Genomic DNA, 13,177 nt, shown 5'->3' on the forward strand with positions numbered 1-13,177 from the left:
AAAATATTGCCAAGTTTGATATCGAAGAGATTACTGCCTATGCTTCCTTTTAGGAGTTTTGTGGTTTCAGGTCTCACATTTAGGTCTTTAATCCATTTTGTTTTAAGTTTATTTATGTATTTTGAAAGAGAGCGAGAGAGTGTTTACAGGAGGGGCAGAGAGAGAGGGAGAGCAAGAGAATCCCAAGCAGGTTCCACACTGTCAGCACAAGGAAACTGATGCAGGGCTCAAACTTATGAACCCATGAGATCATGACCCAAGCCAGAATCAAGAGTTGGACACCCAACCGACTGAGCCATTCAGGTGCCCCTTTAATCTATTTTGAATTTATTTTGTGTATTGTGTAAGAAGGTGATCCAGTTTCATTGCTTTGCATGTAGTTGCACAGTTTTCTCAGCATCATTTATTGAAGAGACTATCTTTGCTTGATCGTACATTTTTGCCTTCTTTGTTCTAGATCAATTGACCATATCAACATGGGTTTATTTCTGGGCTCTCAATTCTATTCCATTGATCTATGTATCTATTTTTATGCTAATATCATGCTGTTTTGATTATTACAGCTTTTTAATATAATTTGAAATCTGGGATTGTGATCCCTCCAGCTTTGTTCTTCTTTCTCAAGGTTGTTGTGGTTATCTGGGATCTTTCGTGGTTCTGTAAAAATTTTTGGATTTGTTTGTTTATTTTGCTATAGCTCTGTGAAAAATACTGTTGGTATTTTGATAGATTGATCTGGGTAGTGTGGACATTTTAACAGTATTCTTCCAACCCATGAAAATTATATCTCTTTCCATGTACTTCTGTCACCTTTGAGTTCTGTCATCAGTGTCTTATGGTTTTCAGAAGATAGGTCTTTACCTCCTTGATTAGATTTATTCCTAGATATTTGATTCTTTTTGATGCAATTGTAAATGGGAATTTTCTTCATTTCCCTTTCTTCCTCTTTCATTATTAGTGTATAGAAATGCAACATATCTCTGCATATTGATTTTGTATTACACAGCCTTCCTGAATTCATGTATTAATTTTGATAGTTTTTTGTGGAGTCTCTAGGGTTTTCTACGTATAGTAGCCTATTATCTGCAAATAGTGACATTTTAATTTCTTCCTTATTGTTTTGGATGTCTTTAATTTCTTTTTCTTGTCTGATTGCTATGGCTAGGACTTCCAATAGTACGTTGAATAAAAGTGGCAAGAGTGGACATCCTTGTCTTGTTCCTGATCTTAGAAGAAAAGTTATGTTTTTCACCATTTAGTATGATGTTAGCTGTGGGTTTGTCATATATGGCCTTTTTTAAGCTATGTTCCCTCTACACCCACTCTGTTGAGTTTTATCATGAATTCATCTTGAATTTTGTCAAATGCTTTTTCTGCATCTGTTGAGATAATCGTATGATTTTAATCCTTCCCTTTGTAAATGTGGTATATCATTCTGATTGATTTTACCTATTGAACCATCCTTGCATTCCTGGAATAAATCCCACTTGATCATGGTGTACTGTTCTTTTAATGTATTTTTACATTTGGTTTACTAATATGTTGCTGAGGATTTTTGCAACGATGTTCATGAAGGATATTGACCTGTAATTTTGTTTTTTGGTAGTATCTTTGTATGCTTTTTTGCTATCATGTTAATGCTGGCCATATAGAATGAAATTTGGAAGCATTCCTTCCTAATTCCTTCCTGCCTATTTTTTGGCATAGTTTGAGATAGGTGTTAACACCACTTTAACTGTTGGGTAGAATTTACCTGTAAGGCATTTGCTCTTAGACTTTTTTATTGGGAATCTTTTGATTATTAATTCAATTTTGTTACCAATAATTGGTCTGCTCAGATTTTCTATTTCTTTCTGATTCAGTCTTGGAAGATTATATGTTTCAAGGAATTTATTGTAGTTTATCCAATTTGTTGACATAATTTTCTGTAGTAATTATAATTTTTTGTATTTCTGTGATATCAGTTATAACTTCTCTTTTGTTTTCAATTTTGAGTTTTAATTGATTAGTTGACTAACGGTTTATCAATTTTATCTTTTTAGAGAACAAGTTCTTAGTCTCAGTGATCTTTCCTGTTGTTTTTCGAGTACGTATTTCATTTCTTTCCATCCTGATCTTTATTATTTCTTTCCTTCTAACTTTGGGCTTTGTTCTTCTTATTCTAGTTCCTTTAAGCATAATGTTAGATTGTCGATTTGAGGTTTTTCTTGTTTTTTTTTTCTCTTTGTTTTTATTCTCAAGTTAGCTCATATACAGTGTAGTCTTGACTGCAGGAGTAGATTCCAATGATTCATCATTTATACATAACAGCTAGTGCTCATCCCAACAAATGCCCTCCTTAATGCCCATCACCCATTTTCCCCGTATTACTGTAAACTTCCTTCTTAGAACTGCTTTAGCTGTATCCTAAAGATTTTGAACTGTAGTGTCTCCATTTTCATTTGTGTCTAGATTTTTTTTTTTTTTTTGATTTCTTCTTTGATTTCTTCATTGACTTACTGGATGTTTAGTAACATGTTATTTAGTCTACATGTGTTTGTGTTTTTTCCCGTTTTTTTTCTTCTAATTGATTTCTAGTTTTATACTGTACTGATCAGGAAAGATACTTGATATATCTTCTATTTTTTTTTAAGTTTTGTTTAAGTAATCTCTACACCCCACTTGGGGCTTGAACTCACGACCCCCAGATCAAGAGTTGCATGCTCTTCCGACTGAGCCAGCTAGATGCTCCTTATATTGGTCTTCTTAAATTTATTGAGACTTGTTTTGTGGCCTATCATAAAATCTGTCTTGGAGAATGTTCCATGTACCCTTGAAAAGAATGTGTATTCTGCTCTTTTGGAGTGGAATGTTTTGTATACATCTGTTAGGTCTATCTGGTCTAAAGTTTTATTCAAAGCTACTTATTCATTTTTCTGTCTGAATGACCTATCCATTGATGTAAGTAATGTTTTTTTGTTTTTATTTTTTTAGTAGTGTTGTAACATCCCCCACTCTTATTGTATTACTGCCAGTTTTTCCCTATATGCCTGTTAATATTTGCTTTATATATTTAGGTATTCCTAAGTTGGGCACGTAAATATTTACAATTGTTATGTCTTCTCGGATTGATTCCTTTATCAATATGTAATGACCTTTTTTTTCTCTTGTGAAAGTCTTTGTTTTAAAGTCTATTTTATCTGAGGATGCCTGGTGGCTTAGTTGATTAACCATCTGATTTCAGCTCAGGTCATAATCTCGTGGTTTGTAAGTTCAAGTTCCTTATTGGGTGAGCTTGTGCCCTGCTTGAGGTGAGCACGAGCCCCACTTTGGTTGAGGCCCACTTCTCTTTCCCTTGTGGGAATCTCTCTCTCTGTCCGTTGCTCACCATGCCCTCCCCCACTCCTCAAAAAAGATACATAAAGTCTATTTTATCTGAGTATTGATACCCCAGCTGTGTGTTTGGTTTTTGTTTGTTAGCTTCCATTTACATGGACTAGCTTTTTTCTGTCTCTTCATTTTAGTCTGTATATGTCTTCAGATCTAAAGTGAGTCTTCTGTAGGCAGCATATAGATGGGTCTTGTTCTTTTCTTCCATTCTATGTCTTTTGATTGGCACATTTAGTCCACTTACATGTAAAGAATGATGGAGGAGCACCTGGGTGACTCAGTTAAGCATCTGACTCTTGATTTCAGCTCAGGTCATGATCTCATGGTTCATGGAATCGAACCCTGCAGTCGGGCTCTGCACAGATAGTGCAAAGCCTGCTTGGGATTCTTACTCTTTACCCCTCCCCTGCTTGCTCTCTCTTTCAAGATAAATAAACTTTTTTTTTTTTTTAACGTTTATTCTTGAGAGAGAGAAAAAATGGGAGAAAGACACACAGTGTGAGTGGGAAAGGTCAGAGAGAGAGGGAGACACAGAATCCGAAGCAGGCTCCAGGCTTTGAGCTGTCAGCACAGAGCCCAACATGGGTCTAAAACCCATGAACTGTGAAATCATGACCTGAGCCAAAGTCAGACGCCCAACTGACTGAGCCACACAGGCACCCCACAAAATAAACTTAAAAGTTATTGATTGGTATGTATTCATTGTCATTTTACTTATTTTTTGTAGTTCTCTGTTTCTTTTTTCTCTTGCTCTCTTCCCTTATGGTTTGATGGCTTTCTCTAGTGTTATGCTTAGATTCTTTTCTCTTTTTGTCTGTTGCAGGTTTTTAGTTACCATTGGGTTCATATGTAACATCCTATGTGTATGTAGCAGTCTATATTGAGTTGATGGTCACTTACATTCAAACATATTATAAAAGCATGACATTTTTACTCCTTCCTCCACATTTTATATATTTGATATCTTATTCTGTATCTTTTTATTTTGTGTATCCCTTGACTAATTTTTGTGCATATAATTGATTTTACTACTTCTGCACTGTAATCTCCTTATTAGTTTTGTGATTGATCTACTACGTTTACTATATGTTTATTTTTGAGACAGAGCATGAGCAGGGGAGGGGCGGAGAGAGAAAGAGATACAGAATCTGAAGCAGGCTCTAGGCTCTGAGCTGTCAGCCCAATGCCGGGCTCAAATTCATGAACCGTGAGATCATGACCGGAGCTGAAGTCAGATGCTTAAGTGACTGAGCCACCCAGGTGACCCGCTCTGTTTATTTTTACCAGTAAGAGTTTTCCTTTCATACTTTTCTTGCAGTTAAAGAATTCCCCTTAATATTTCTTATAAGGCCAAATATAGTGTTCTTGGTTGTAGGTTTTATCCCCTCAGCACTTCGCATATATCCTGCCCTTTCCTCTGGACTGTAAAGTTTCTGCTGAAAAATCAGATGATAGCCATAATTATGGGGTTTCCCTTGTGACTGTTTATCTCTTGTTTTTAAGATTCTCTCTTCATCTTTAATTCTTGCAGTTTAATTATTATGAGTCTTGGTGTGGACATCCTTGGGTTCATCTTATTTGGGGCTCTCTGTGCTTCCGGGACCTAAATGTCTATTTCCTTTCCCAAATTAGGGAAGTTTTCAGATGTTATTTCTTCAAATAAGTTGTGCCTCCTTCTGTCTTCTCCTTCTAGGATCCCTATAATATGAATTTTATTATACTGATGATGTTGCAGAGGTCTCTTAACCTGCCATTAGTTATTCTTTTTGCTCTTCAGCTTGGTTGCTTCCTTGCCCTGTCTTCTAGATCCCTGATGCATTCTTTTGCATCCTGTAATCTGTTGATTCCCACTAGTGTATTTCTCATTTCAGCTATTGTATTCTTCACCTCTGATTGGTTTTTATATTTTCTCTCTCTCTGTTGAAGTTCTGAGTTCATCCACTCTTCTCTGAAGTCTGGTGAGTATATGACCATTACTTTGAACTCTTCATCAGGCATATTGCTTACTTCTGTTTTATTTTTGTCTTCTTTCATTTGGGACATATTCCTCTGTCACTTTGTCCAACTCTCTGCTTGTGTCTATGTGTTAAGTAGGTCAGCTATGTCTCCTGATCTTGAAAGTGGTGGGGTCCTGTTGTAAACTGTAGAGGAATCCCTAGTCACTAGAACCGAGGACTCCAGGAACGTCATCTGTGTGGCTACATGTGCCTTCCTGTTGTGGCTGAGCTGTGACCACTGCAGGTGCACTGGTACGCAGGGCTCGTTCCCGGTGAGGCCTGGTTGCAGCTACCATGGGTGTGCCGATGGGCAGGGTCTGCCTCCTGTGCTGCTGGCTTGGGGGCCTGACCGGGGGCTCGCTGGTGGGCAGGGTGGGCGCTCGGCTCGGCTATCTGCGAGGTAGTGAGCCGCCGTGACTGCTGCAGGTGTGCTGGCTGGGTGGGTCTGCTTCCCTCCCCTGTCCAGGGCAGGTCCACAGAGGAATGACACCGGGGGCAGGTGGTGCTAGCAGGGTAAAGAGTGCTAGAACCGAGTCCTGAAAGCCTCTGGCTATCTAGGCTGAGGAGGGGCAACAAAAATGGCACCTGTCAGCACTTTGATTTCCAGAGAAAGCCCCTGCAGATGCCTGCCCCACTGGCACATATCCTAAAACTAGTCAGTAAATCTCCACGTATAGGCCCAGGTGCTTTTCAGACGGTGTCGTTTGTGCTGTATCTTGGGACGTTTTTAGCTTACTAGCTCTTCAAGGGTGGGGACTCCGTTTCTTACAGCCTTCCATCTCTCCTGGAGTTAAACCTTGCTGATTTTGAAAGCCAGACGTATGGAAACCCCCCTTCCCGGTGCAGGTCCGGAGGGTGCTCGGTGTGTGCGCTGATCCCCTTGCTCCTCTGTGCTGATGACGTCCCTCCCGTTTGTGGGCAGTTGTGCCAGGGCTTTGGTTCCAGACTGCATTTCTGCTTCTCCTACCCTTTGCAACGTAGCCTTCTCTGTACGATTAGCTGTGGAGACTCAGTTGTGTCAGTCTTCAGGCCGTCCTCAGAGGCAGTTGCATAGATGTAGTTGTTGCCTCTGTGGGACGAGGTGGGCCCGGGATCTTCCTGTTGCGCCATCTCCCTCCAAGCCCTGGAAGCTGTTCCGAATCCCCTGTGCACACCTCTGTTCCGCTGGGGTCTGGAACCATTGTGCTCTTCCACCTACTAGTTTGTTACCACTTTTTAAATATCCAGACAGACCCATCCTCTAATCTGATATGCAGTTCTAATCTGATATGCAGTTCGGTTTCTTAGCCAGTCGCCTTTCTCAGAGGAATACTGGCATCTAGCACTGCCATTCTGATTCAGTGTGCTTTAGCCAGGTGGGGGGAGCAGAGGCAACGGCAGTTGCTTTTCTTTCCCCAAAGTGTTGAGAGAACACTCAGAGGCTGGTTCATATTTTTCAAACAGTCCCTCAAGTGATTTTGAATGAGAAATCCTAATTTGTTTTCCTAAAGGAGTTGGTGTAATTTTTTGATAGCTTTGTTATTTATCCTATTTTGTTTTTACACCAAATCAGAAGAATTGCCTTTCTTACAAACATCCTTAAGGAATAAACCAATTTTTAATTTAGGCATTTACATCAATTGTGCTTTTTTCTCCTAGGTGTCCTCTTTAAGAAATGAAAAACGAGGTTCATCATCTCTCCTCTCTGCCCCAGAAGGCGCTTCCGTGGAATTTGCTGGCCAGCATCCTCAGGGCACAGGAGCATATTACGTGGAAACCTACTTAAAAAAGAAGCGTGTATACTGAGTTAAGTTTTCTCCTTAGAGCCTCCTAAGGTTTTTTGCAGTATCTCTGCTGTTCATCGCTGCCTTAACTACATTCAGACTAGCCATATCCTTTAAATACGGGTTTCTAATTTCCCAGAAGGAACTGTATAGTGCAGCAAGCAGAATTGCCAAATAAAAAATAAGTAGCAATAAGACAAGACAATTGAGGACATTTTCCATTAGAATTAGATGCATCTTAATGTGGTATTAACTTACAGTCCATTGAAGAATTTAACAATGTTCCAGTATTCCTTGTCTAGGACCGGGAATAATTTTGACACCAGATATAAAAGTGTGAAGCAATAAATGGGAAACAGTCTTGTTTCCTGAGCCTTAGAAGAATGAGTTTCTTATATGCCAGTGTGCATTTCAGTTGACTTTCCCTAGAAATAACTCATTTATAGATTTTTAGGACTTTTTCCTAGAACTATAAGATTGCGAGTACAAAAATGCAGTGGTGGTAATGCAAACTAATTACCCCCATGCCAGCCCTGCAGTATAAAACCCAGAGTGATAGTGATATCCAAGTTATACACAACTACGGATGCTTTACTTTTAATGTTATGTACCATTTATACCTTTTGTGAAAAACAAGGTATTTTTTAAAAAAGTAGCTTTGGTGAAGTTATTTCAGGGGTTGGCAGCCTACACCCTGGGGTCAAGTTCAGTCATCCCTGTTTTTATATCGTCTGCAAGCTGAGAGTGATGTTTATATTTTTAAGTGAAGTAGAAAAGATTTGAATTCTTGAAGTTCAAAGTTCAGTCTCTATATAAAATTTTATTGGAACACAAATCTGTTCATTTACATACTGTCTATGGCTACTTTTGTGCTCTCGTGGCAGTGCTAAGTAGCTGTGACAGAGATCATATGGTCTGCAAAACCTAAAATATTGTCTGGACCTTTTGTGGGGAAAGTGTGCTAACCCTTGATCTAATAGCACGAATTCCCTAATCCTTTAACTTTTGCAACAGGCTTGTTAGCAGCAAGCAATATAGTTTCTGCATCTGATTTCATGCATAAACTAGTAATGATCTAATTGCTACAACAAGGTCTATTTTGATCCTCAAATGCCCTGTTTCCACACTCAGTACTGCTCTTTCTGAAGGAGTACTATGGAGTAAGAGTGTAACGATTTTGAGTTAGCGAGTTGTACCTCACTTTCTGCTTTGTCTCTTACCCTTTTGTAGTGTTAGGCTGAAAAGTTAATTCAATTTACTTCTGTAAGAATTGTGTTTATTGCATATAACTTTCACCATTTCCTGAAGACTTTGGTGTTGAAAAACCCTTTGCTGTCTAGGAATTTCCACGTTTGTTCCTTGTTATGAGACTGTAATTGAGGATATGGAGTTTAGGCGTCTCAATGATCCTAGTCTTTCTGAAATCAGATTAAATAGTAATTCGGTTGGGAGACAAGTTTTGACTATAAGGTACCCTATTTTAATTATGAAGTTTAAAATTGGTACACATATTGTAAGACTTGTAAAAAAAATTTACTCGGTCTAATTCATTTCACATATTAACTTCTATTCGAAAATGACAGCTACAAAGCTACTGCCTCTAAGTAACCAGTTTTTAACTCAGCAGGTGAATAATGGTTTCTCCACATTCTGTACTTCACCTTCCCATCTCCCACTGCATTAAGCATTTTTAGTGCTTAGTCACACCTCTCCCACAGTAAACGTAAATCAGAGCTGCAAAATGAAAGCACAAAGAGGTTGAAGGAACGAAAAGAGATTCTGGATTAGGGCACATGAGGATCTGCCATCTGTACTGGCCTGTGCCCTGTCATCATTGGACGTAACAGATAAATCAAGTGGTAGGTGTTTGCAATGAGGACCTTTACCAAACTCCCCCACCCCCTGCAAAGTCTATACTGTTATTTTTCTATGTAAACAAACTGAATGCTTTGAAAGTGAAATCTTAATATTAAAAGGCATATGCATGTGAAGTCTCTAGTATATTTATTTGTATAAAGAGTAAACAAAAGTGCATATAGAATGGCCACAGGTTTGATACAGACAGAGACCTTGGTGATGTAGGGTTATTGAACAAATTTAAATGGCAAGTTTATTGTTGCCATTGCATCAATCCAGAACTCTTTCAGGCTCAAAAGGTGAAAAGTAATGACATCAGATAGACAGCATTGACAGAGTTTTTCATTCTTGGTCATAAAGGTCTTACGGTTCACACTGAATCAGATGAGACATTTTTGATTACCCAGCTATATCCAAGCAAACTGGAAACGGTCTAGTAGATCCTGAACTCTCGTAGACAGGTACTAAAACATTGACTGGTTGCATCCAAAACCAGTGCTGGAACAGCTTACCCCAAAGAGGTTGAGTTCTAAACGGATCTACGTGGGCATCTCTGAAAAGCATGTAGGACAGTATCCAGGGTCTTGGAGTCAGTTCTGATTAAAGATACACTGTTTAGGAAAGCACTGGCACAGGCTTGGTTCTCAAGAATGAACATGCAGCAAAGTATCTATTCCACAGCCGTCCCCCTGGGTATGAGCCATTCTCTCAAAAATCAGTACTTGGTCACCCGAGGGGGCAGGAGCTAAGCCACTGAAGAAACAACTCAAACTTTAAGTCCTACTGGTGACAGGAATACACTCATCTTTGTATAGAAACAATGATCTACTAACTGGTATCTAATATTTCAAGAATGCTTGGCCTATCACTGTATAGATACTGAAATTCGAGGGCAGGTTAGAGTACTAAGTCCATCAATCTTTATCTTCAATTTATCTGCCGGAAAAGCGTTTCAGATCAACTGGCAGCTGGGAACAAGTGCTGGGGTCAGCTCCTCTTGTTTTCTCTTGTGCAACTGTGATGGTAAACTAGCCAAACAAAATGGTGGTATGTATTCTTTCCAAAAGGAGAAGTGCTTAAGTGCTTTCTGTTGTTGTGGTTGCCATCATTTGTTACTGGTGCCAAATTTAAAGAGGGAAGTACTTACACATAAGGAGCACTGCAGTGTGCCTTGTACACGCCCAAATACAAATTTTTTCCATTAAAATTTCTTTTTAAAATGGCTCGGTATTGGTAGGGGAAGGAGGACTTGATACACAGGAGTTTAAAGGCTATTCATGCTTCTTATTTTAAAAGTGCTTCTAAAAGTGCTTCAAATCCTTTAATTAGGTTCTGAAAAGTTGTCCTATTAGTTGGTTGGAATTCCCAGCACTTTCTCATGAGTTGATAAACCTGTAAGAAGGAAAAAAAAAAAAAAGGTAGATGACTTTCCTTATTACTCCATTACTCTTGTTAACTGAAAATATTATTTATGAACTATAGTTGTCACATTTCCTAGATCTTAACATTTTGAGAAGCTCATGAATTGACCTTCCAAAAAATCCACGTCATTATATCTCAGTATAGACTCCCATTTCCTCACTGGTTGTTCTTAGACCTTTGAGATGCACTGAAGAATACGTACGAGTGAAAGTCTTAAAAGCTCAATTCACTTGAGAATACAGAAAACCGAGTAAGTGTCACAAATGCTACGGACTCCAGGACAGTTACAGCTGCCCTGTGAACAACACGGATTTGAGCTGTGCGGGTCCAGTTATCCCCGGAGCTGTTCGACTAAATATAATACAGCGCTATAAAAAACATTTGCAGAACCGTGCTACTTGTTATCAGGAAGGCTTCCAGTCAACACTAAAGTTACATTCAGATTTTCAGCTGTAGGAGGTCAGCGCCCCCAATGCCACGAAGGTCAAGGGGTTAACTGTACCCATACTTGTCACAATCCAGCTACACCAGAATATGCTCCTTTAGGGTGCTCGCTGAGGTGAGCCTACTTCTGGAGGGAATCCTTACTTTCAGCATAGCTGTCATCTGCCCCAAAGATGATTTTTCAGACGTCTGATCTGAGATCCAGCTTTAGAAAATTACTTTAGAAACTACTTTTCTACTACTTTCCACTCCTCCACCTCTACCCCCAAACCCTTGCTCAAGGAGTTCAAGCCCTGAAAACATAATACAACTTGAGTTTAGTACTGTAAAATGGCCCACAAATACCTCATCTGGGCAGTTAGGTGGACAGGGCAAACGTTTTCCTTCTTTTAACGTGTTCACAAGTCTTGTGACTGTCATCTGGCCATGCGTTGGGCCTATCATTTTCAGGAACAACTATGTAAAGTAAAACCAAAGAAAATATTTTAGCACATATTTATGTAACACCAGGTTAAGGTAAAATTCCTAGAATTAACTGGAAATTAATAAACAGACTCTTCTCCTTACCAACTGTAAATGAGAGTTCAAAATCTTGATTCACTCTCAATGGTCAGTCTATAATCTAGCTCTCAGACTCTACCAACCATTCCCTCCCCTGGTTGAAGGGCCTGTCCCAGTGACAATGATCTCATTTACAAACACATGAGGCTCAACCAAGGTCCTACGCGCTGCTCCCCCATTTTCCCAGGAAACTGTCCCTGGACTCCTCACACAGGTAAGATCCTTGAAAACTGGTGGTGTTTTCTAGAACTTCGGCTCGTAGTGAAACAGGACTTGAGAGAGCCACAAATAAGTGTCAAGTGGCAACCACGTCAAATGGAAAAGTGACACTTTCCATTATAACACACTGACTAGAGTCTATGCAAGAACAAAATTTACACATTTTAACTGGCTGTGAGGTTCAGATGAAGGGACAAGGAAGACTTACTGCCATGGGGCTAGAATCGGAGTCACAGTAAGTGAGCAGCTCATGCAGAGTCACTCCAAACGACCAGACGTCAGAGGCGATATAAAATTTACACTGAATTAAACATTCTGGAGCATACCTGAAAGAATGCAGAACATGAAACTTCATTTTTCGGGGAAGGATATTTCAATAAACATTATAGAGTAATTCTGAAAAATCACCTCTTTGGTTTTTCTTGGTGTTTAATACATTAACCACACATATGCTGAAGTACACACCTGACATGTCCAACAATACTGTTACAGGCTCTCTGTAGCACAGTTACTTTAAAATATTAGTTTGCGCTCATTTCACGGAGCACGTGTTGTCCACGAGGAGGAGGTGGCAGAGGACAGAAGGCCCCAGGTTTTCTTTCAAGTTCAAAATTAGCAATGACCTCGCTGCCCAGCCCTCTTCCAAGGTCAACCGTTCCAGTAGATGATACCCAACTGCCCAAGACAGAAATGGAGCCCCCCCGCCCATATCTAGTTTTCTAAATCGTTTTCAAACCTACTCCTCTTAAGCCCCAATGTCACTGTCCCAGTTCACACCCTCATGAGTTCTGGCTGCATCAGACTCCCTGGCTCTAGTCTTGTTCCCCTCCCATCCACAGTGATCTTTTTAGATTCTCCACCCCCACCCCTACCCCCCCTGCCGGGGAGGAGCAGAGAGACACAGAATCCTGAGCAGGCTCCATACTCAGTGCAGAGCCAGACACGGCTCGATCTCACAACTGTGAGATCATGACCTGAGCCTAAGTCAAGAATCAGACGCTTAACCGACTGAGCCACCCCGGTGCCCCCACAGTGATTTTTTTTTTTTTTAAACAAAAACTGCCATTCTTAAACCCTCTCATGGCATCCCAAAACTCTTGGGGTAGAGGGAGTGCTAGCTCTGTGACTCGGCTTCCAGTGCTCTGCCTTAGCAAGTCCTTGAGACCTCCCACTTCGTGATCCAGCCACACCGAGCTGATTCAGGTCCTGGGACAGTCACTGCTCTCATCTCATTCTTGCTAGTCACACATGCCGCCTTCTAACCATCCTTCTAACCCCCATGGATCTTTTTAAAATCTTACGTTTACAAGACTTCCAGAAAACCAAGCCTGAACCCTTCTATGCTAATGATACTATGATATTGGCTGTCCCATCCATTAAATTCTCAACTCAGTCTGCTTGTTCACCACATATCTCTAGTACCCAACACAAAGCAGGACCCTGATACACACTGATGAATTCTGAATAAGGCTTAGGCTCCACAGGTGGGAGAGATCTAGGTTTGTGTCTATGCAGGATGCACCTCAGAGGAACCGCTCTGTTCTG

The 13,177-nt window shown here is 40.1% G+C and overlaps 2 protein-coding genes across 3 annotated transcripts in view; one reads left to right on the forward strand and one right to left on the reverse strand.

Moving 5' to 3' along the window:
* RAVER2 (ribonucleoprotein, PTB binding 2) overlaps positions 1 to 9,120 on the forward strand; it is a 93,724-nt gene extending 84,604 nt beyond the window's left edge. For both annotated transcript variants that reach the window (XM_040470501.1, XM_040470500.1), the window contains exon 12: positions 7,005 to 9,120. In XM_040470501.1, coding sequence (XP_040326435.1) covers positions 7,005 to 7,151 — 147 coding nt within the window. In that variant the 3' untranslated portion in view covers positions 7,152 to 9,120. The remainder of the gene's footprint in view (positions 1 to 7,004) is intronic.
* Positions 9,117 to 13,177, reverse strand: part of JAK1 (Janus kinase 1) — a 129,617-nt gene continuing 125,556 nt past the window's right edge. The window contains exons 23-25 of the mRNA XM_040470498.1: positions 11,841 to 11,958; positions 11,198 to 11,308; positions 9,117 to 10,378 (exon numbers count right to left, since the gene is read on the reverse strand). Of these exons, the coding sequence (XP_040326432.1) occupies positions 10,271 to 10,378; positions 11,198 to 11,308; positions 11,841 to 11,958 (337 nt within the window). The 3' untranslated portion in view covers positions 9,117 to 10,270. The remainder of the gene's footprint in view (positions 10,379 to 11,197; positions 11,309 to 11,840; positions 11,959 to 13,177) is intronic.

Source organism: Herpailurus yagouaroundi, unplaced genomic scaffold (genome assembly GCF_014898765.1).
Source record: "Herpailurus yagouaroundi ecotype Mexico unplaced genomic scaffold, PumYag 77, whole genome shotgun sequence".
NCBI classification, from domain to species: Eukaryota; Metazoa; Chordata; class Mammalia; order Carnivora; family Felidae; genus Herpailurus; species Herpailurus yagouaroundi.